Source organism: Megalobrama amblycephala, linkage group LG21, assembly GCF_018812025.1.
Source record: "Megalobrama amblycephala isolate DHTTF-2021 linkage group LG21, ASM1881202v1, whole genome shotgun sequence".
Classification (NCBI taxonomy): Eukaryota; Metazoa; Chordata; class Actinopteri; order Cypriniformes; family Xenocyprididae; genus Megalobrama; species Megalobrama amblycephala.
Window position 1 is genome coordinate 23,426,548 of NC_063064.1, and position 22,985 is coordinate 23,449,532.

Below are 22,985 nucleotides of genomic sequence, written 5' to 3' on the forward strand. Positions count from 1 at the left end.
GATTTGTGAGATGAAATGAAAAATGAATCTGGCAGACTTCAGAATCTCATCTTTTTTTCAATAAAATCACTCTTTCAACACCTGCTTTCATCTATGATCAGAGACGTGAAAGCATCATCTGAATCATACTAATTACACTCCCTCTGGCCAGGTGACACATTTTCTCTTTCTTTCCCAGTGATTGCACATCTGGCTTCACCAGATCACCATTAAAAGGCACTAAGGGCTTTACTTTAAGGGCATTTTTGTAAACAGCCATGGTAAACCAATGAAATGCACAAATTTTAGATGTAATGAGCACTGCCAGCCTATGGTGCAATAATAATAATTTGTTGATTTTAACAGCCAACATACATGACCGTTCAGTTTTGGGAAAGTATTTTTATTAATTAATACTTTTATTCAGCAAAGGATGTATTAAATTGATCAAAAGTGACAGTAAAGACATTTATGTTACAAAGGATTTTTATTTAAACAAAATGCTGCTTTTTTAAAATTTCTATTCATCAAAGAATCCTGAAAAACCACGGTTTCTAAAAAAAAAATTTAAGCAGTACAACTGTTTTCAACATTGATAATTATAAGAAATCCCAAAAATCAGCATGTTAGAATGAAGACTGGCAGCTGAAAATTCATCTTTGCCATTACAGGAATAAATTACACTTTAAAATGTATTAAAATTGTAATAATACTTCATAATATTACAGTTAAAATGCAGCCTTGGTGAGCATAAGAGACTTCTTTTAAAGACATTAAAACCTTATACCAACCCTAAACTTTTGAACAGTAGCATATTTCAAATTTATTGCAAAATATTCCTTATTTAGAAGCATTTAGAAGTATGCTTTATTAAAACTATGAAATACAATCTTTGAAGCAACTAAATGTGAAGTGTGTAATTTCTCCACCACTAGCAGCACCATACATAATTGCAAAATAATGGCAAAATTGATAAAGGAATTTCCTAGAAATAACGATGAATCGTTAGTCATTAAAGCTTAATTTCTGCGCCATCAGCGACACCAAACAGATTTACAAAAATAATGATTGATCTGCTTTGTGAAAAACAACATTTTTTTCATTGCAAGGTAAAACCTGGTGCTTTTATGTGCTGTCACTTAACTTTTTCTTGCCATTTGAGTACAATTAAATCAATCAATTCCTTGCCACTGAAAAGCGCCATTCATTTAGACATACAAAAGCTAAGATCAATCAGAAATAAATGACAGTACCTTTATGTCTCGATGCATCTTTCCTTTGTTGTGTAGGTAATATAAACCCTGAAAGGAAAGCCATGATTAAAACTCATTTTAAATCCATAATTATTTCAAAAACACATTTACAATGTGCCTTTTTAGAGACACAGGGCATGAAATATCGGTCAACATGCCTACCATTAAAAATTCAAAAGTAGCTTTTATAGTCACAGCAGATTGCTTTGGTTGTCAAAACAGAGTCCGGTAAAATGGCTTACCTGAAGGGTTTCTCTTGTTACATATGCTATCTGTGATTCTGTTAGCGGCCCAGTAACTGTGGAGACATATTTAGTGTGCATTAGCACTAATATAATCTAAAAACATCTTAAAAATCCCATCCACAATATTAAACAGCTTGAATGTAATGATTTGAACAATATAAAAGTGTGTAAAAGTGCAAACACATGAGTTGAAAATGAGGCATGCGGAGTAGTTCTCTTAAGATTGTTTAAACTTGTCTAAACCAAGAGAACATATATAACACTGATCCTTCCCATACCACACTGGAATGAGAGTTTAACAAAAGCACCACTAACGGGTTTCATCCAGCAGACCGAGGACGAGATTGTCAAGAACGCAATGAAACTGATTACAAGTTTCCAACCTAACAAAATATAGAGTTATAGAATTACTCTACAACTCTAAATGGACTATTGATGAAAATAACAAGAAAATTCTAAGAGCGTCTGAGAGGGTCTGTCTGTTCCCAAAACCATGTAGGATGTTTGACAGTTTGAAGCCTCTGACACTTCAGCAGAACAGTTAATCTTCTTCAAGTCAATAGAGACTTTTATTGCTGATTAAAATGTCACAAAAACAGGAAATGTGCTAATGGGATGAAGTGAATACTAAATGGGCTGGAGGAGGAGAGAGAAAAAGACAGCAGAAGGGTCTTAAATGTATGAGATGGTGTTCACAACCCATTTTACTTATGTAATTTAATGCTTTCTAAATGTGAAACCAGATATTCAGTGAAAAAAAATGCCAGGATTTGACTGGACTGTAACAAAATGTTACTCTATATGACAGGTAACGTGATAGGTTGAAAAATAAGAGGGCATGGTGATTTGGTATAAGTTACCTAGTGATGAAAGATTACAAAAGCTGTTTCTCGACCATTGTTCGATGAATAGAAAGTTCAAAACAATAGCTTTAATTTTAAACTTTTTAGGGCTGCCCTAAAACTTTTGCCTATCATTCATCAACCTTAAAGGATTAGTCCACTTTTAAATACACTTTTCCTGATAAATTTACTCACCCCCATGTCATCCAAGATGTTCATGTCTTTCTCTCTTCAGTCGAAAAGAAATGAAGGTTTCTGAGGAAAACATTCCAGGATTATTCTCCTTACAGTGGATTTCAATGGCTAAATTGAAGGTCAACATTACAGTTTCAGTTACCAGATGAGTAATAAGGGTCTTATCTAGCGAATCGATCGGTCATTTTCGAAAAAAATACAACCGTTTATGCTTTATAAACAAAATATCGCCTTGAACGTACTTTCCGCTTCCGCATTCTTCATAACGCTTACGCTGAATGTCCTACGCCTTCCCTATTCAAGTTACGGAAAAAAACGAAACTGCCGCCGCGTTCGTTCCGTAAGTAGATATAGAACATTCAGCGTAAGCGTTATGAAGAATGCGGAAACGGAAAGTACGTTCAAGGCGATATTTTGTTTATAAAGCATAAACGGTTATATTTTTTTCGCAAATGACCGATCGATTCGCTAGATAAGACCCTTATTACTCATCTGGTATCGTTAAAAGCCCTTGAAGCTGCACTGAAACTGTAATTTTGACCTTCAATCTGTTGGTAGCCATTGAAATCCACTGTAAGGAGAAAAATCCTGGAATGTTTTCCTCAAAAATCTTCATTTCTTTTCGACTGACGAAAGAAAGACATGAACATCTTGGATGACATGGGGGTGAGTAAATTTATCAGGAAAAGTGTATTTAAAAGTGGACTAATCCTTTAAATATGGCTTATCACTTAAAACAAGTCCACTTGCTCTAACGTTAACCTACGTAAATGTGCGCTATTATTTGCCGCATATCCAAGTGTTTGTGTAGTGAGTGTGTTCACTGCATGACATGCTACTCCAACAATTTTGGTTGGAGTAGCAGTAAATAAGAATAATACAACATTCGAAACTGTAAATGTTTTGTTTTTATTTCTATAAACTCACAATAACAACAAAATGTTGCGCTTTTGTAAAATAATGAAAAAACAGGATGCCCTTTCTGCCATCTCGGTCTCAAGTAAACTGTAGCGTCATTAAATGAACTGAATTTTATATAGGTGATTAAAGGCTCATTATTATGATTTATATGTTAGTCAACTAATCGCTTAAAGCTGCAGTCCGCAACTTTTTTTGTGTTAAAAATGTACAAAAATTATATAATAAGAATATACAACATGAATCCATTTTCCAAACCGTGTTTTTGTCTTATCCTGAATCATGGTACACTTATAATAAGTGTTTATATTCGGACTATTTCAGACCGGACTGGTAGGACCCGCCGCAGAGTATCACAGTAACTGCGTGACTCGCCATAGACATACACGGAGAAAAGTAGCTCCGGCTACAATGTTCTTCCGCAAGACATGTGCAGTTCTGTTTATTAACCTCTAGAGGGCCAAAAATTGTGGACAGCAGCTTAAAATGAACTACTACTAGTCAACTATTGAAATCTTTAGTCAAAGACAGCCCTACATTTTTTTAACCCTTTGAGCGGTACGGTCCCACATATGGGATTTTTATTTCAGTGCCCCTGGGCGTACGGTCCCACATATGGGATTTCGAACGTTCAGCGACGTCACATAACTGCCAGATTCAAACTGCGCTTTCGCGCTCTGGTTGCGAGACGGACGCGCGCAGCTCTTGTCACATATCACAACTATGCAGTGTTTTCAGCCACATAACGTTTCTTTTAAGGATTCAGACATTTAAATACACATAAGCACCATTAAAACAATATATTTAGAGTTTATAAAATACACACTGATGTCAGACATCAGTGGAAGGAGCAATAACAATCCATTAAAATACAATTTGCCGACATTTATTCATATCAGACACACATAATGGGCCTAAGTAACTACAAAGTTTACTCTATTATTCTTCCAGTTCACCAGCCACTTACTTGCATATATTTCGGGAGAAAATGATGAATTCACCTGCTGTAAATCCGACTGACAGGACTCTGTGAACTGCTGCGCAAACTAAGATGGCGGCGCCCATCTCGCGTTATAGATCAAGATAAAGATCATTTATAAAGGCTTTTAAACGACAAAACACACTCACTTACACATATTTGAGGATCGGAATATCAGATAGTTGATAACATGGTAAGCAAGTTTGTGAATATTTTAAATAAACAAGGAAAAACAAAATAATAGCGATCCACCTGTCATACAGTGTTATTGTGGCTGCGTTCAGCGCTCGTGACACGCATGACGCGTCGCTATGGAAACATTAAAGGCAAACGTTCTAAAATAACGGTCGCCTTAAAAAAACTCACTCTGGGGGGACAGTTAGAATATTTTAAACTCACGCTCGAAAGGGTTAAAAACATTATAAATCTGACTTTTCATTAATTTAATGCATTCTTGCTAAATATTCAGTATGTATTCTTAAACAATAGTGTATATTCCATTAAATATGTGTTAGACATATGTAAAGGATAAAGAGTGCATTAAAGACAAATTTGTATAAGGTTTGTTCTCTAAAATTACGTCCAAACAGCAGAAATATCCACTTTTTTACCTCACATTTCTTTTCTTGATCATTTACTAGTTCAGAAAGTAACTTAAAAACATGTTTGGCCGAGCAGAACTTGATTCATGTGTTATATGTGCCTTTATCTGTGTAGGAAGAATGGAAGCCAGTCGGCCTCGGCTCTAATCAGGCCCATGACCCTGCAGTCGAGTGCAGCCGTGGCAGCAGGGGGGAGATAACGTGGGATGTGGGGCTGGGCACGAAGCTAACACGTTAGTGGCATAACACCATCTCCCCCCCACGCAGAGGCTCAAAGAGAAACGGAGAACTGCCGACAGCTGCCGTGAAAATGAGCTCTAATGATCTGACAGGCCACTCTACTGAGCTCTGCTAAATTTATCCCCTGGGTACATACAGAGGGACACTTTCCAACAACATAAGAAAAGATTTGTATATTTAGGCCATCTGTCAAGAATCAAATTGTTAATTGGAGGACAAGAATGTCTATTTATGTAGAAATTGGCATCGGAAATGAGAAGAACCTTCAAACCATGGCAGGCCTCGTGTCAACATTGTTTACGCTAGGCCTTTTAGAGTAATAGTTCATCCAAAAATGAAAATGATATGATTATTTACTCACTCTCATGTCATTTCAAGACTTCATTTCTCACGTGGAATGCAAAAAGAGGCATTCTGAACAACGTACAGGTCGCTCTTTGACTTCAAAATCATATGGATCACTTTTTTGCATCCTCTTGGAAGCTCGAAAGCCTCATGGAAAAGAATTGCACGGCAAGAAAACCGACCAAGAAAATTCTTCTAAATGAATCATGTTGTGTTTTACAGTAGAAATAAAATCATATGGGTTTGGAACTAGATGATGATGAATAAATGATGACAGAATTTTCATTTCTGGGTGAACTATTCCTTTAAATAATGAATGGAAAGGAGATATTGCACAGCATTGAAATACTGACCACTGAGTGAGTCTGAGTTAGCGTTGCAGTTGATTGTTTACCTTTATATGGTGTATCTTACCGTGATATATGTCTTGCAATGAGCCTCCCCCACAGTATTCCATACATATCCATAATTTATCTCTCCTGAAAAGACAGAGAAAGAAAAACACCAACAAATTATATTTCAATCGATGGATCTCGAAATAGTCCCCTGGCAGCCCCATAGGGAGAGTGAAAGGATGCACACTTTTCTGGGTCATGACACAGCAAGCAAGAGACAGAGTCATAACTCACATGCAACCTGCTTTTATCAAAAACACCCTCCTCCACTTCTCTAAAGGTGTGTAATGTCTAGACTAATATTTAAGAGATATACTATCTTCCAAAGATAAACCACTCGAGTCGCCTACAGCTATGAGAAAGACCAGAATAACATTATTTGGTAATGGTTAATTTAATTCATTAAACTGTAACTTTATCCAGTTTGTCCCAACTTCAGAATTAATATATATACGGTTCAAAAGTTTGGGGTCAGTAAGATATTTTTTTTAAGTGCCTTATGCTCAAGGCTGCATTAATTTAATCAAAATGACAGTAAAAACAGCAATATTATGAAATATCATTAAAATTTAATTTTAACTTTTCTATTGTAAAATATTTTAAAATGTAATTTATTCCAGTGATGACCAAGCTGAATTCTCAGCATCATTACTCATATACATAAGAAATCGTTCTAATATGATGGTTCGGTGCACAAGAAACATTTCATATTATTGTCAATGTTGATAAAAATTGTGCTACTTAAAATCTCTTTGGAAGCTGTGTTAAATTTCCTTCAGGATTCTGAAGAATCTGAATTAAATATAAAGTTCAAAAGATCAGCATTTATTTGAAATAGAAATCTTTTCATATGTCTTTTCTGCCACTTTTGATCCAAAATCAATTTTTTATCAAAATAAATAAATATTTTTTTTTGTAATCTTACTGAGACCAAACATTTGAATGGTAGTCTATATATAAACGGAAAAAGTAAAATAGAAGCTGTATTGATATATGGTATCTATTACATGCTGGGTACATGCTATTTCCCTCAGTTTGTAAAAATTAGTATGAGATATTGAACCAGGATAAATGTTAAAATGCACTATTTCATAGCCATAGTATGACCAGTAGACATTAACATTAGGTTCTACATGTTTACATGAAACTAATATAATAAAACGATATCAAAAACTGTTCACAGAGAAAATACATCTACAGGAATTAAGTTGCTAATTAATAAGAAGAAATTACAACCTTCATATTTCTGCTTTTAAATCTCCCAGAATGTCTTGCCCCACAGACCACCATTGTTAGTAAACAATTTTCGGTTGTTCTACAAACTGAGGGATGCGTTAAAATGATTTTTATGTTTTTTGTTTAATCTTCTACTGAACTAAAGTGATTCTTATTTCTAATCTTGAAACTAAAAGATTGTAGATCCCCGGTGGCCGATGACGGTGTCATGTAACACCAAACATTATACTGTCAATGTTAAAGTCCTGCTTGTTGCCATCAAGATCAAATGCGATCTACATCCTTGCTTAAAATCCTATTCTTAGAATATCAAGTTAGGTTTAAGCCTTGCCGTGAGGCACAGGTTGTACAATTAGCAGAAACAGAGGTGCTGCAGCCACTGTGGCTGTTCCTGCAGTGCAGCTGAGAGACCCAAGCCAACAGAGCACAGTGTCAACTCAACGGCCTTACAGGAATAGGAACTGACAGAGCAGGAGGGGAGAGAGTGAAAGAAGTGGTAAGTAAAGGAGAGAGCAGAGAACTGTAAAAGTGTGGTCAGGAAAGTGGTCATTACTATACCTTAAGTAACTACCAAAATAGGCCACAATGTTAGAGTGCTTGCAGTCTTTCATCATGATTATTTCCTGCTGAACCACTGCGAAGTCCTCGCCTGTCGAGAGAAAACGCAGAGAGATGGGAACAAGGTGAGCGTATGAACATGACAGAGAAATACACGTTATTCAGCTAATTCATTCATGTTGATGAAAAAGTGTTGCACAAAATTTGTACAACATTTTGGAATCTACCATGATTTCATTATTTCTTTGAGTAACATGTAAAAACTCTGGTATGCAAATGGAAAATATACAATACCATGGTATATATGAAAGTACCATGGCATTACCATCTGATACCATCACAGTAAGTTTTACTGTAAATGTAAACTTTGATTACTTTAAGTAATTTCTGCAGTAAAATTGAGTTGTCTTTTTAAAAATGGGTTAAAATTACACACATCATCTTTAAATTGTAGGAATTTATATATAAAATTTATATAATATAGTATAATATAATATTTGAACTATTATCAAAATAATAAAATACACATTTAAATAAATAAAATAAAATTCTTCAGTGAAAATGATATAATATAAACTATTATCAAAATAAAAATAAAATAATAATACATAAATACATATTTAAATGATAAATAAAAATTAATAAAAAATTCTATAACAAAATAATAAATTCTGAAAAAAAAAAATGATAGTTGTCTTTATAAAAACAGGTTAAAATTACACACCACCTTTAAATTGTAGGAATTTATATATTATATTATATAATTATATTTAATATTATATTAAATTATATTCTTTAGTGAAAATGATATAACAAACTATTATCAAAATAAAAATAAAATAATAAAATACATATTTAAACGATAAATAAATAAATAATAAATTCTATAATAAAAAAATTCGGAGAAAAAAATAATGACAGTTGTCTTTTTAAAAACAGGTTAAAATTACACATATAACCATTAAATTGTAGGAATTTATATAATATAATATATATAACACATTGCAAGTATGCACAATGGAACCATGACCTTGCAGAAGTAATAGTGACACATGTCTCCATATAAAAATTCATTCCAATTCCTCATGAAAGCTACATATCAAAGCATTGGATGCTTGTTTAATCATGCATAAGACGAAAGGGGACGGTCAGGCACTTATGTATATAGTGTCTATACAGCACTGAGCTCTATTTGGCATTCAGAAAGCATCAGACCCCTGATGCATCGCTGTGGTTTTCTCCCCCCAACTGCTGATGAAGAGATTTACGCCCCTCATCTAAACTTCCTTTCTCTCTCAAACCGGTAATGTTCAGTTGTTATTTTAGCTCAGCTCATTTGAAAGCCAAGAGGTATTGAGCAAGGGCCTTCTTCCTTCAGATACATTTATTTGTTGTTGTAAAAGAAAAAGGAGGAGATGGAAAAACAAATAGGGGGAAGACAAAGTAACAGACAGAGATTGAATATCTGAAATTATGGTAACTTATTGGAAGTGATGTGATCTCAGCTGATGGGTGACACGAGAAGGCAATCACCCATAATGCTTGTGTGGGGGCTTCTGGCCTGACTCCATCTGAGCTGACCTTGATCTCTGGCTTTGCTCTATAAATGTGTGTGTGAGTGGAGAGCGAGACGAGAAGGGAGAGAGAGGGAGAGACTGATTATGAGAGATGGAGGAGAGAGCGGAAGAGAACAAAGTCACTTTGTTGTGACTGCTTGCTTAATGATGGAAGCTGCAGGCTCATTAAATTTTTTTTTTTAACGGTTTTTCCTTGTTCTCTCCTACTGACACTAGCAACACACTCCTTTTACTCCCACATAGAGAGGCAGAGATAAATATTTTAACTTGTGTAATTCACCATTAAGCTGAACAGCCCAAGCTGGGTGCAGGCACCAGTGATCGCATTTACAAGATGAAAGGTCACTTATTAGTGCATTTACTCTTACAAAATAGTACAAAGTGGAACATTTTGGAATCAACCATAATTTCATTATGGTATACTTTGATGTAAAAACCTTGATATATAAATGTAAGACATACACTACCATGGTATTATCATCTGATAACTTCACAGTAAATCCCAAACTTTACTTTGTACACGCAGATAGCACATGCACACTGAATTTGTTTTGCACTAATCAGCTGATCCACAAGGTGGCAACACTGGCCCAGGCCGTTGTTTCACAATAGAAAACGAAACTAAAGAGACGGAACAACAACAATAAAATCGGACATACTATGTTCGCCATGTTGTTACTGATACGTGACCTACCAGCGTCAGCCGCGTCTCGCTTAGGGCTGGGCGATATATCGCATGAGATTGTCACGCGCATTTTGTCAGTAAAGCCAGTTCCCCGATTACCGCGAAATCGCCATCACCTGCTTTCAAATGGAGCGGCATTTAATATACAGAGCCGTAGTTCACTGACAAGCTGCGCAATATCGCGTTCATTATCGCAGATGAATCGCCTTCGATAATGAACGTGATATTGCGTAGCTTGTCAGTGAACTACGGCTCTGTCTATTCCATTTGAAAGCAGGTGATGGCGATTTAGCGGTAATCAGGGAACCGGCTTTACTGACGAAATGCGCGTGACAATAGCATGAAATATATCGCCCAGCCCTAGTCTCGCTTCGCTTCCATTCATAAATCCCCTCTTGTGGCCTCACGGTAGGGATGGGAAAATATATCAATGCATTGCGAATCAAGAATTGATTCCGGATTGATTCTGAGATTTTTTCGAATGCATCGCGATTCTCTCTCGAAACGATTGAGCATAGTTTTCATCAGCAGATGGCACTGCGTGACATACTACAGACATACTCTGCTTGCTTCTAATTCCTTACACTACCACTTGAACCTTCTATAAAATAATCATTCATAAAGTTCGAAAAGGTTGAAACGAATTACAAGGATGTTTGCAGTGGGCTGTTTACATTAATCTTGCAATATAAAAGCATTCTGAGGTGCAAGTACATTCTCAGACTCAGCCGAATGCACGAGCGCTCCTCTTCGTGAGCATTTGAGTGTGCGGTTAAAAACTAGCCTAGAGCACCATCTGCTGTTAAAAACTAAAGAATTGATTCAAGAAAAAAAATCGCGATGCATTCGGAAAATCTCAGAATCGATCCACGAATCGAGAAGCATCAATTTATTGTCGCAACCCTACCTCACGGGATAGTAAAGTGTCCATCAAATGCGCAATTCAGAATCTCGGCGGAAGTAGTAGGTCATCAGGGGACATTTTGACAACTGTTTTTCGAAAATTATGTATTCAGACGTACTACTCTTTTGGCGTACTGTTTTTTTGCATGGCGTACTGTTTTTCTCTGTAGTAGGGAAGTATTTGATTTCAGATGCAATGAAAGACATTTTTATCAGTCATAACTTCTGGAGAAAAACAGCACAGACTCTGGACAAAGATGAAAGTTTCTAGAGCGCTATTAAATGGAGTACACTTTGAAAGGCTACGCGTTCACCTGTGCGCAGTTTTACTGTATCTGTAAACTATTCTGAAATTAATAAAAACTATTTTTGAGTACTTAAAGTAATTGTACCACTATAGCATAACCAAACAGAATTGCAAAAATAATGTGCAACCAATAAAATATCACCCATAATTTGAGGGAATTTATTATATATTTAATATATATGAACTATTATCTAAATAAAATAAATAAAGGTTTTGTCCTAACCAGTCATAAATGTGATAAACGAAAATAAAATAAACTGAAATAAAATAGAATTAAAAATAAAAATGCAATGCAATTATATAAAAGAGCAACACCACAAGCATCCTTCAGCACTGAAATAAAATTATACATCAGTTGATTCTGATCCAAAGACATCTGAGCAAAGTGTATGTCTAAGCTCAACGAAGTTAAAAAATCATTAAACATCATGGTATATAAGATGCTTTTAAATGCAATGCAATAAAATGGAATAAGTTAGGAAAATGCAATGCAATAAAAAAAAATCATAGAGACTGTAAAGTTAGCTTGTTTAAATTCAGGCCAGTTCCAAGGAATGTTTTCATTCCAAACCCACGGACTAAAGTTTTGCATAATGTCCTTTAAGTGTAGGTCTGTGCAAAAGACATTCGCTCCCTGAGGGAAGTGTGAAGTCGCAGCAGTGGGGTCAGGTGACACGTACTTCCTGCCGGGGCAAGTGATCCAGTGAGCGTTCCGCAGAGGCAGTGACATTTCCCTGCACATATGGGGCAGATAGCTGTGAGAGACAGCGGGAGGTATTGCCTCCTTTGGGGGAAACGGAAGCAGCTAGCCTACTATTCACAGCATAGGCTGTAGCGATGCATATCTCTGAGTAGGACACATGCTAATTGAAGCAAACTTCAGGGTCTGATGAGCAGAACGCCTAGCTTCAAGGCAAAATGGGTCCTGCTGAGCAGCAGTTACAAGAATATCACTGGTATATGCTATGTTTAAAGGTTTTCCACCCAAAATGAAAATTCTGCCATCAAGTACTCACTCTCATGTCATTACAAATCCTTTACAACGACTCTTTGAAACGCAAGTGAAGATATTTTTTATGAAATTAATATTAGTAATTTCTGAACCTCCATTGAAAGTATTCACCCAAAACTCTCATGCTTCAAAATGTTCATAAAGGAATCGAGTGATTTAATCCAAGTCTTCTAAAGAGACACGATTGCTTTATATATTGAACAGATTTAATTTAGGCTTACATATAAACTTTGATTAGTGAACGTACATAGAGCACTCAAATATACTAAACAAAAGCTCAAATGTGCTGGCATGACACACAAAAATGAACTTTATTGATTCTTATGCGTCAAGCAAGCATGCTTGAGCTTCTGTTTATCATATTTGGACTTTCAATTGAGGGACAGAAATCTCTCAGATTTCATAAAAAAAACATTTGTGTTCCAAAGATGAACAGAAGTCTTATAAGTTTGGATTCTGGAAAGACATGAGGGTGAGTAACTGATGACACAATTTTCATTTTTGGGTGAACTATCCCTTCAAGTGAAGTGTGGGATGTACTTTACTGTATTTATGAGTGTCTACCTTTGGCCAGACAAGGGGGGGAAGTGTGCATTGATTTGAGAATGGACAGTTAAGAGCCACACTAAAAAAAAAAAATAAAAAAAAATCTTGGCTGCCTTTCTATGTGAAGTGCTAAAGCCCATCTAGAGGTCTGGTAAATTTCCCAACGAAATTCCATTACTGTACATGGACACGAGCAGGCAAGGCTGCAGATAACACATACCGTAGAAAAGGAATGGTGATCAGTGGAATTTTTCTCTGTGTACCACCAGCGAATTAAAAAACAAAGGAAAGACGTGGGCTTAAATTAAAACTAATTAGAGAGAAATTAGATAATAAACAGACTCCAAACTCACAGTAACAAGCAATCATGAACACTGAAATTATACAATCAATTGATTCTGATCCAAAGGCATTTGAACAAACTGTTTGCCCAGTTCAAGACTATAAATCAATTAATATTATATTTATATATATATATATATATATATATATATATATATATATATATATATATATATATATATATATATATATATATATATATATATATATATAGTTGCAAGAAGAAGTATGTGAACCACTTGCAGAAATGTGAATAATTTTAACAAAATGAGAGATCATACAAAATGCATGTTATTTTTTGTTTAGTACTGTCCTCAGTGAGATATTTTACTTAAACGATGTTTATATATAGTCGACAAGAAATAAAAATAGCTGAATTTATTAAAATGACCCCGTTCAAAAGTATGTGAACCGTTGATTCTTAATACCTGGATTACCTACAACTGTTTTTTTGTTTTGTGATGGTTGTTCATGAGTCTCTTGTTTGTCCTGAGCAGTTAAACTGAGCTCCGTTCTTCAGAAAAATCCTCCAGGTCCTGCAAATTCTTCAGTTTTCAAGAATTTTGCATTTTTGAACCCTATGATTTTGAGATCCAGCTTTTCACACTGAGGACAATTGAGGGACGCAAACACAACTATTAAAAAAGGTTTAAACATTCACTGATGCTCCAGAAGGAAACACGATGCATTAAGAGCCGGGGAACTTTTGAACAGGATGAAGATTTCCCAATTTTTCTTATTTTGTTTAAAGGTGCCCTAGATTCAAAAATTTAATTTACCTCGGCATAGTTAAATAACAAGAGTTCAGTACATGGAAAAGACATACAATGAGTCTCAAACCCCATTGTTTCCTCCTTCTTACTGATATTTGTAAATTGTCTTTCTAAATGTTTCGTTAGCATGTTGCTAATGTACTGTTAAATGAGGTTAAAGTCACCATCGTTTCTTACTGTATTCACGGAGACAAGAGCCGTCACTATTTTCATTTTTTAAACACTTGCAGTCTGTATAATGCATAAACACAACTTCATTCTTTATAAATCTCTCCAACAGTGTAGCATTAGCCGTTAGCCACGGAGGACAGCCTCAAATTCACTCAGAATAAAACTTTAACATCCAAATAAATACTTTACTCACATAATTCGAAGCATGCATACAGCATGCATGACGAACATCTTGTAAAGATCCATTTGAGGGTTATATTAGCTGTGTGAACTTTGTAAATGCACTGTAATATAGTCGACAGCTCATGTGGCAGGGAGCACGCGATTTAAGGGGGCGGCGCCGAGTGTAAATCAGTGCATTGTTAATGATGCCCCAAAATAGGCAGTTAAAAAAATTAATTTAAAAAAATCTATGGGGTATTTTGAGCTGAAACTTCACAGACACATTCAGGGGACACCTTAGACTTATATTACATCTTGTGAAAAAGCATTCTTGGGCACCTTTAAATAAGGAATTTTGTTTTTTCTTTATTTCTTTTTTTCATTTAGTACTGCCCTTCGGAAGCAACAGAAGATACTTGCATGTTTCCCAGAAGACAAATTAAGTACAATTTACCTTGATATTCGAATTCAAAAGAAACTGACCTGCAAAGATACAGTACTGTAAAAATGCTGTAAAAGTGAGGATGCTTTCAAAAATACTGTCATAAATAGATTTTATTTATCAATTAACTTCTATTAACTAAATAAATATTATCAATATCAATATTTGGTGTGACCACCTTTTGCATTTAAAACAGCTTTTGTCCAGGTACACTTGGGCATCATTTTTCAGGTATCTTTGCAGGTCGTTTTCTTCAAGTGTCTTGGAGACCCGGCCACAGTTCTTTTGAATTTAGTCTGTCTCAGTTTCATCTGTTTCTTCATGTAATCACAGACACATTAGATGATGGTGAGATCAGATCTCCGTGTGGAGCACCGGCTGTTGTCAGACTCCTTGTGTATTCAAAAATCTCACTGGATTATTAAAATTAATGGCAAAATGAATGTCTGAAAATGTGAATTGATATTTCCTACTGACACATCACAGCAAAAGATAAGACTAAGACTATTGCACAGTACTATATATATACAGTACAGTCCAAAAGTTTGGAACCACTAAGATTTTTAATGTTTTTAAAAGAAGTTTCGTCTGCTCACCAAGGCTACATTTATTTAATTAAAAATACAGTAAAAAACAGTAATATTGTGAAATATTATTACAATTTAAAATAACTGTTTTCTATTTGAATATATTTCACAAAGTAATTTATTCCTGTGATGCAAAGCTGAATTTTCAGCATCATTACTCCAGTCTTCAGTGTCACATGATCCTTCAGAAATCATTCTAATATGCTGATCTGCTGCTCAAGAAACATTTAATGTGTACAATTGTACAAAATATTTGTGTACAATATTTTTTTTCAGGATTATTTGATGAATAGAAAGTTCAAAAGAACAGTGTTTATCTGAAATCTAATCTTTTGTAACATTATAAATGTCTTTACTGCCACTTTTGATTGATTTAATGCATCCTTGCTGAATAAAAGTATTCATTTCTTTCATTTCTTTTCAAAAAAATAAAAATAAAAATTCTTACTGACCCCAAACTTTTGAACGGTAGTGTATAATGCTACAGAAGCTTTGTATTTCAGATAAATGCTGTTCTTTTGAACTTTCTATTCATCAAGGAATCCTGAAAAAAAAGTACACAACTGTTTTCAACATTGAAAATAATCATAAATGTTTATTGAGCAGCAAATCAGCATATTAGAATGATTTCTGAAGGATCATGTGACACTGAAGACTGGAGTAACGATGCTGAAAATTCAGCTTTGCATCACAGGAATAAATTACTTTGTCAAATATATTTAAATAGTACACAGTTATTTTAAATTGTAATAATATTTCACAATATTACTGTTTTTTACTGTATTTTTAATTAAATAAATGTAGCTTTGGTGAGCAGACGAAACTTCTTTTAAAAACATTAAAAATCTTAGTGGTTCCAAACTTTTGGACTGTACTGTATATATATATATATATATATATATATATATATATATATATATATATATATATATATATATATATATATGAGAAAAACACTCCTATTCAGATTTCAAAGGGTATTTAAATTTAGACTGTAGCCTCACCAGGGGATGATTTCAAGAAAATGGGCCTTTCAATATTTCAACATCTCACCATTTGAAACGGCACCATGAATCTGATCTGAAGCACGCTATACAGTAGATATCTTCAACCAGACCCAAGCTGCATAGGACACAACAAACTTTCAAGTTGGTTTCTGGTCAGATTTTTTACATATAATATCAGAAAGCACCTATTGACTTGAATCTCCATTTGAATAACATTTTACACCAGCAGTACAATCTGACATAAAATGGTATCATAAATCTGGTTTCTCCATCTTAAATCACACTACAATAAAGGTTATAGATTAATAAAACATATATATTTATTCAGACGTGCCCATTTAATGTGTGATATATAATAAAGCTACTGTACCAGAAAGAAACCTTCAACGTTTCCAGCTATTGTTTTCCAATTATTGTGAACCAGAATTTGCAATGAGCACTGTCATGGTTTTGTTCAAAAGAAAAAAAAAATTGGAATAACAATAAACAATTCTGAATAAATTTCAATAAAGCATGTCATCGCACACAGAAATGGGACAAGTTTGCGCTCTTGGGCATGTTTGTAGGTGTTGGATAGCAACAGAGACTGTCAGGGAGAGGCGCTCAACTGTCACTCCATTAGACATGCGTGTCAGTGCGCATATGTGTGTGCAGAGCCAACAGCTCCGCTGACGTGACAGAATGTGTTGTAAGTGTTAAAGTGCGAGACTGTGTGTGTTTTAGGGTGGGGATTAAAAGAGCTTGATTGGTATGACTGGAATTTAACAGAGATTCTGTCTCCATTAGCGCTTGTGTCCCCAAACGGGTGTGTTTTCAGTCCCACTTTGCCACAGATTTCCAAAGCTTATTAAAACACTCGATGTCAAGTGTTATATGAAGAAGAAAGAGATCATTAGACAGTAACAAGCATCTACTTTACATTTATAGAAGTCTGACAAATTTTGAGTGTGATTTCAAATTATGTGTTCTGTATGAACAGAATCATGGTCCAAAAGTTTAGCAAAGGTTGGTAAGATTTTATGTTTTTGAAAGAATACTGTTACGTTCATCATTGCTGCATTTATTGAATGCGGTAAAAACAGCAATATTGTGAAATATTATTGCAATTTAAAAACTATTTTACTAGTTTTAATATATTATAAAGTGTAATTTATTACTGTGATGGCAAAGCTGAATTTTTAGCATAATTTCTCCAGTCTTCAGTGTCACATAATCCTTCAGAAATCATTCTGATATGCTGATTTGCTGTTGTTCTGCCTAATATTTTTGTTCAGGATTTTTTGATGAATAGAAAGTTCAAAAGAACAATTTATTACAGGGTTAATTTACCCAAAAATTAAAATTCTGTCATTAATTACTCACCCTCATGTCGTTCCACACCCGTAAGACCTTTGTTCATCTTCGGAACACAAATTAAGATATTTTTGATAAAATCTAATGGCTCAGTAAAGCCTGCATCACCAGCAATTACACTCCCTTTTTCAATGCACAGAAAAACATATTTAAAACAGTTCATGTGACTGCAGTGGTTCAACCTTAATATTATAAAGTGACGAGAATACTTTTTGTGCGCCAAAAAAACAAAATAACGACTTTATTCAACAATATCTAGTGATGGGCGATTTCAAAACACTGCTACATGAAGCTTCGAAGCTTAACGAATCAGTTGTTTCGAATCAGTGGTTCGGAGTGCATATCAAACTCCCAGAGTCATGTGAACTATTGAAGTTTCAAAACATTTGTGACGTAACGAAGCCTTGTTTACTAAAATATGTGATTTTGGCACTCTGAACCACTGATTTGAAACAAAAGATTCAGAAAGCTTCATGAAGCAGTGTTTTTGAAATCGCCCATCACTAGATATTGTGGAATAAAGTCCCTATTTTGTCATTTCTGGCGCACAAAAAGTATTCTCGTCACTTTATAATATTAAGGTTGAACCACTGCAGTCACATGAACTGTTTTAAATATGTTTTAGTAGCTTTCTGATCATTGAAAAAGGGAGTGTTATTGCTGGCGATGCAGGCCTCACTGATCAATCAGATTTTATCAACAATATCTTAATTTGTGTTCCGAAGATGAACGAAGGTCTTACAGGTGTGGAACGACATTAAAATATAATTTCTTTAAAAAAGAATAATAAATAAATCAGATAAAATCACATGGAAACAATGTGAATATTTCAAAACGCCCAACAGATTAGAATGAAAATTAAATCCTTAAAGTACTGATATTTACTATGATTATCTTTCACAATGGTCAAATGGTATTACTGAAATCTACCAGGAATGAGAGGAAAAACACTGAATCAGTTGTGTGTGCTCCCATTTGCTATTCTGTCCACAATTTGAGAGTCACATCTGTTAGTAAATACAGTTGACAGCTGACAACTGCAACGACTGACTGTATGAACGAAGCCTTTGGCAATTCTTTCAATCCTAATTAAATTTTAATCTCAAAATATTGGCCAATTAATCTACCTTGCCAATATAATGGACTATCAATCATTTTTTTCATGGGAAAATGTAAGAATACATTATTGTCCTGATCATTTACTCTTGATTTTTCAATCACCGGGTCTAAATGCTTTATTAAAGCTGACAAGCCACGAAAACACATTACCTTATGCCTGAATAAAGCTTCCTGGAGGAAATTTTTTACATATTACATATCTCACATCAATCACACTTTGGAACATCGATTTGTTCGTAGGTCTGTAAATCTAGCCCATGTTTTCCCACAGTAGGACTTTGGACCTACTTTTCCCTAATATTGTGCTTCCATCAGCAGTATAATTTTCTAAAGCTCTTTGTTGACAGAGAACCAGCTGCACCTGCCATGATGCAAGCAAGTCTCCATACTGCACAAACACACACACACAGCATCCAACACATGCATTAAACACACACACACGCATCTGTCTCTGTAGGGACACTGGGCTCTGGCACTCTCCCCTCCCATTACAGCGAGTGACATTTCTGAGGGCCGTCGACCTCCGAGCCCATGCATTTTAAATGATTGCCCTGCACGCCCGCAGTGCCTCAGTGCTCCCAGCCAGCTAATACCAGACCCACCTCCACTCTTGCACTTTCTCTTCCCTTTACATGTCTTACGGGAATCAGAGCCAACAAAGACACAGCATGCAAATGCACACACACCTAATGTCACTCTGAATAGTGGCGGAACATTGTCCTGTCTTTTTAATATCAGGTTGGAAGATGAAATACAGGCTGTGTCTCAAAATCTAGTAAGATGACTTGTGTCTACTGAATCTATCTGAGCATCTACAATGCCCAAACATGATGTCTAGATAGGTAGCTCACTAGACTTTGAGACACAGCCATATACAATGGACATCTTTTGCCTGGAGGGCAATAAAATGGGAGAAAAGTCCTACAGACTTGCTCTGAAAGAGGGACTTGAATCACTAGCACTATATGCCAAAAGAAATGAGCTTTGAATATGAGTTTACAGTCTGAATTGAATGTGATGAGATAATGACTATGAGAAAAATAATGGCAAGAAAACATCTTTTGACTGAGTTGTCCTCGCCAGCTGCACACAAAAACATACAGCATGGGTGGTGTAGTCCAATTCACAAGCAAATGACTCTTATAGGCCACGTGTCCACCAAAGTGTTTTGGGCCAGCGCTCTTCTGAAAACACCTTGCTGAGAGCGCTTTGACAGTGCAGCTTTTTTTTTCAGTTGAGACACTATAAACGAAATATCTGCGGAAGTGTTACTAGTAGCTGATTTCCCAGATAGTTTGTTTCTGAATATAAAAATGTCAATACATTGTAAAGTATTTGCTCTGGCACATTTTCAATGATTTTGTTTTATTGTTGTGATTGTTCTTGTCGTCTCTTGTCGTTGTCCCAGCAGAATGTGGCAGTTGGTCGCTGTGGTATTTTTCTCATCCCTTCTACACTGTGATTGGCCAGCTGGTAACGTGACGAGCGTATTACCCGTATTACTCTGCATTACCCAAAGTTAAACATTAACTCTAGGCAACCGGAAAAAACGCAGAGCACTCAGCGTGAAATAGATGCTCAGCACCTTGTCACGTTGTTGGCATTTTAAAAACGTGGCCGTCTCATTGAGAACAACTGAAAAAATATGCTAGCCTTGGACACGGCCTTAGGAACTACTTCTTTTAATGAATCAGACAAACAGTCTCAACCTCAAGTTACTGGTCTGACTAAGGATGCTGTCACAGTTTCGATTGAATGGTCCGAACCAGTGTTTGATTGCAGACCACCTTTTTTTTTTTTTTTAATACTTATTTTTTATTAGTTTTTTGTTGTTGTTGAAAACAGAAGAACACAAAGGATAGAATGTACACACAGCACCCCATATTGACAGAAAAACACAGAATTGTTGACATTTTTGCAGATTTATTAAAAAAGAAAAACTGAAATATCACATGGTCCTAAGTATTCAGACCCTTTGCTCAGTATTTAGTAGAAGCACCCTTTTGATCTAATACAGCCATGAGTCTTTTTGGGAAAGATGCAACAAGTTTTTCACACCTGGATTTGGGGATCCTTTGCCATTCCTCCTTGCAGATCCTCTTCAGTTCTGTCAGGTTGGATGGTAAACGTTGGTGGACAGCCATTTTTAGGTCTCTCCAGAGATGCTCGATTGGGTTTAAGTCAGGGCTCTGGATGGGCCATTCAAGAACAGTCACGGAGTTGTTGTGAAGCCACTCCTTCGTTATTTAGCTGTGTGCTTAGGGTCATTGTCTTGTTGGAAGGTAAACCTTCGGCCCAGTCTGAGGTCCTGAGCATTCTGGAGAAGGTTTTCATCCAGGATATCCCTGTACTTGACCATCTTTCCCTCGATTGCAACCTGTCCCTGCAGCTGAAAAACACCCCCACAGCATGATGCTGCCACCACCATGCTTCACTGTGTATTGGACAGGTGATGAGCAGTGCCTGGTTTTCTCCACACATAACGCTTAGAATTAAGGCCAAAAAGTTCTATCTTGGTCTCATCAGACCAGAGAATCTTATTTCTCACCATCTTGGAGTCCTTCAGGTGTTTTTTAGCAAACTCTTCTTTACAACTTTCTCCCATCTCCCAACTGCATCTCTGGAGCTCAGCCACAGTGATCTTTGGGTTCTTTTTACCTCTCTCACCAAGGCTCTTCTCCACCGATAGCTCAGTTTGGCCAGACGGCCAGCTCTAGGAAGGGTTCTGGTCATCCCAAACGTTTTCCATTTAAGGATTATGGAGGCCACTGTGCTCTTAGGAACCTTAAGTGCAGCAGACATTTTTTTGTAACCTTGGCCAGATCTGTGCCTTGCCACAATTCTGTCTCTGAGCTCTTCAGGCAGTTCCTTTGACCTCATGATTCTCATTTGCTCTGACATGCACTGTGAGCTGTAAGGTCTTATATAGACAGGTGTGTGGCTTTCCTAATCAAGTCCAATCAGTATAATCAAACACAGCTGGACTCAAATGAAGATGTAGAACCATCTCAAGGATGACCAGAAGAAATGGACAGCACCTGAGTTAAATATATGAGTGTCACAGCAAAGGGTCTGAATACTTAGGACCATGTGATATTTCAGTTTTTCTTTTTTAATAAATCTGCAAAAATGTCAACAATTCTGTGTTTTTCTGTCAATATGGGGTGCTGTGTGTACATTAATGAGGAAAAAAAAAATGAACAAATGATTTTAGCAAATGGCTGCAATATAACAAAAACTGAAAAATTTAAGGGGGTCTGAATACTTTCCATACCCACTGTATGTGATGCACATTACCTACGTTCACACTGTCAGTTTTTGGGATTGAAAACCGCATTTACTTACAGGTGTGAGTCTCGAAATGTCCCATTCACACAGCAACTTACAGCAGCGTCTCGAATAATGTCTGTATGGACATGCAACAGGAGTCAAGCCCATATTCTCTTACTAGTAATCATAGTGACCCAAGTAATATCAAAGATGGCGAAGTCCATAAAACTGAAAAGTCTCATCACTTTTGACACAACAGAGTCCAAATGAACCTCGGGTTCATCCATCAGATCTTCATTAACCGACAGAAGCTTCAATGTAAACTCTCACTAGCCGGACACCTTTAACTGTTGCACTCGTGTCTCATATCCTTTGCAGCGTCTCGTGCATGACACGGCATTTGAGTCACCAATAGAACACAAAACTGATGGGAGCGGCTCTGGTGGAGAACAGTGACTGAATCTAAAACATTCAGATGACACAGCGCATATCTCCCTCACTGTAAGTTACAGAAAGTGAAACCACGCACACGAAACCCATTAGCATAGCGGCTCTCTCGCACTGTGTGACATGACAAATAGTTGTCCAGTCCTGTTCCGTTCACACAGCGCAAATTTTCTGAGAATGCGGTTGTGATCCCTGAAAATTTACAGGTGTGAGTACGGATATAGAATGCGGTTGTCACTCTAGTAAATAACCGTACTGTGTTTGAACGTAACCGTATTACGGACTCAAATACAGGTCTGACAACTGTATTCCTGTGCTATGTGAACGTGGCCTATGAACTGCAAACTGCGTAACTGCAAAAGTGTCCATCGGAAAATAAAGCAAGTGTACTTGTTAGTGTACTTATTGTATTTAAGGTTTGTGTAATCATTATCATTACTGGCTGATTGTTCATATGAGAATGTATGGTTAAAGACAAATCAGCTATAATAATAC

General features: G+C 36.0%; 1 protein-coding gene across 8 annotated transcripts in view; it reads right to left on the minus strand.

Moving 5' to 3' along the window:
- map4k3a (mitogen-activated protein kinase kinase kinase kinase 3a) overlaps nucleotides 1-22,985 on the minus strand; it is an 81,771-nt gene that overhangs the window by 35,772 nt on the left and 23,014 nt on the right. For all 8 annotated transcript variants that reach the window (XM_048173126.1, XM_048173132.1, XM_048173130.1 and 5 more), the window contains exons 3-6: nucleotides 7,788-7,878; nucleotides 6,013-6,077; nucleotides 1,475-1,530; nucleotides 1,233-1,280 (exon numbers count right to left, since the gene is read on the minus strand). In XM_048173126.1, coding sequence (XP_048029083.1) covers nucleotides 1,233-1,280; nucleotides 1,475-1,530; nucleotides 6,013-6,077; nucleotides 7,788-7,878 — 260 coding nt within the window. The remainder of the gene's footprint in view (nucleotides 1-1,232; nucleotides 1,281-1,474; nucleotides 1,531-6,012; nucleotides 6,078-7,787; nucleotides 7,879-22,985) is intronic.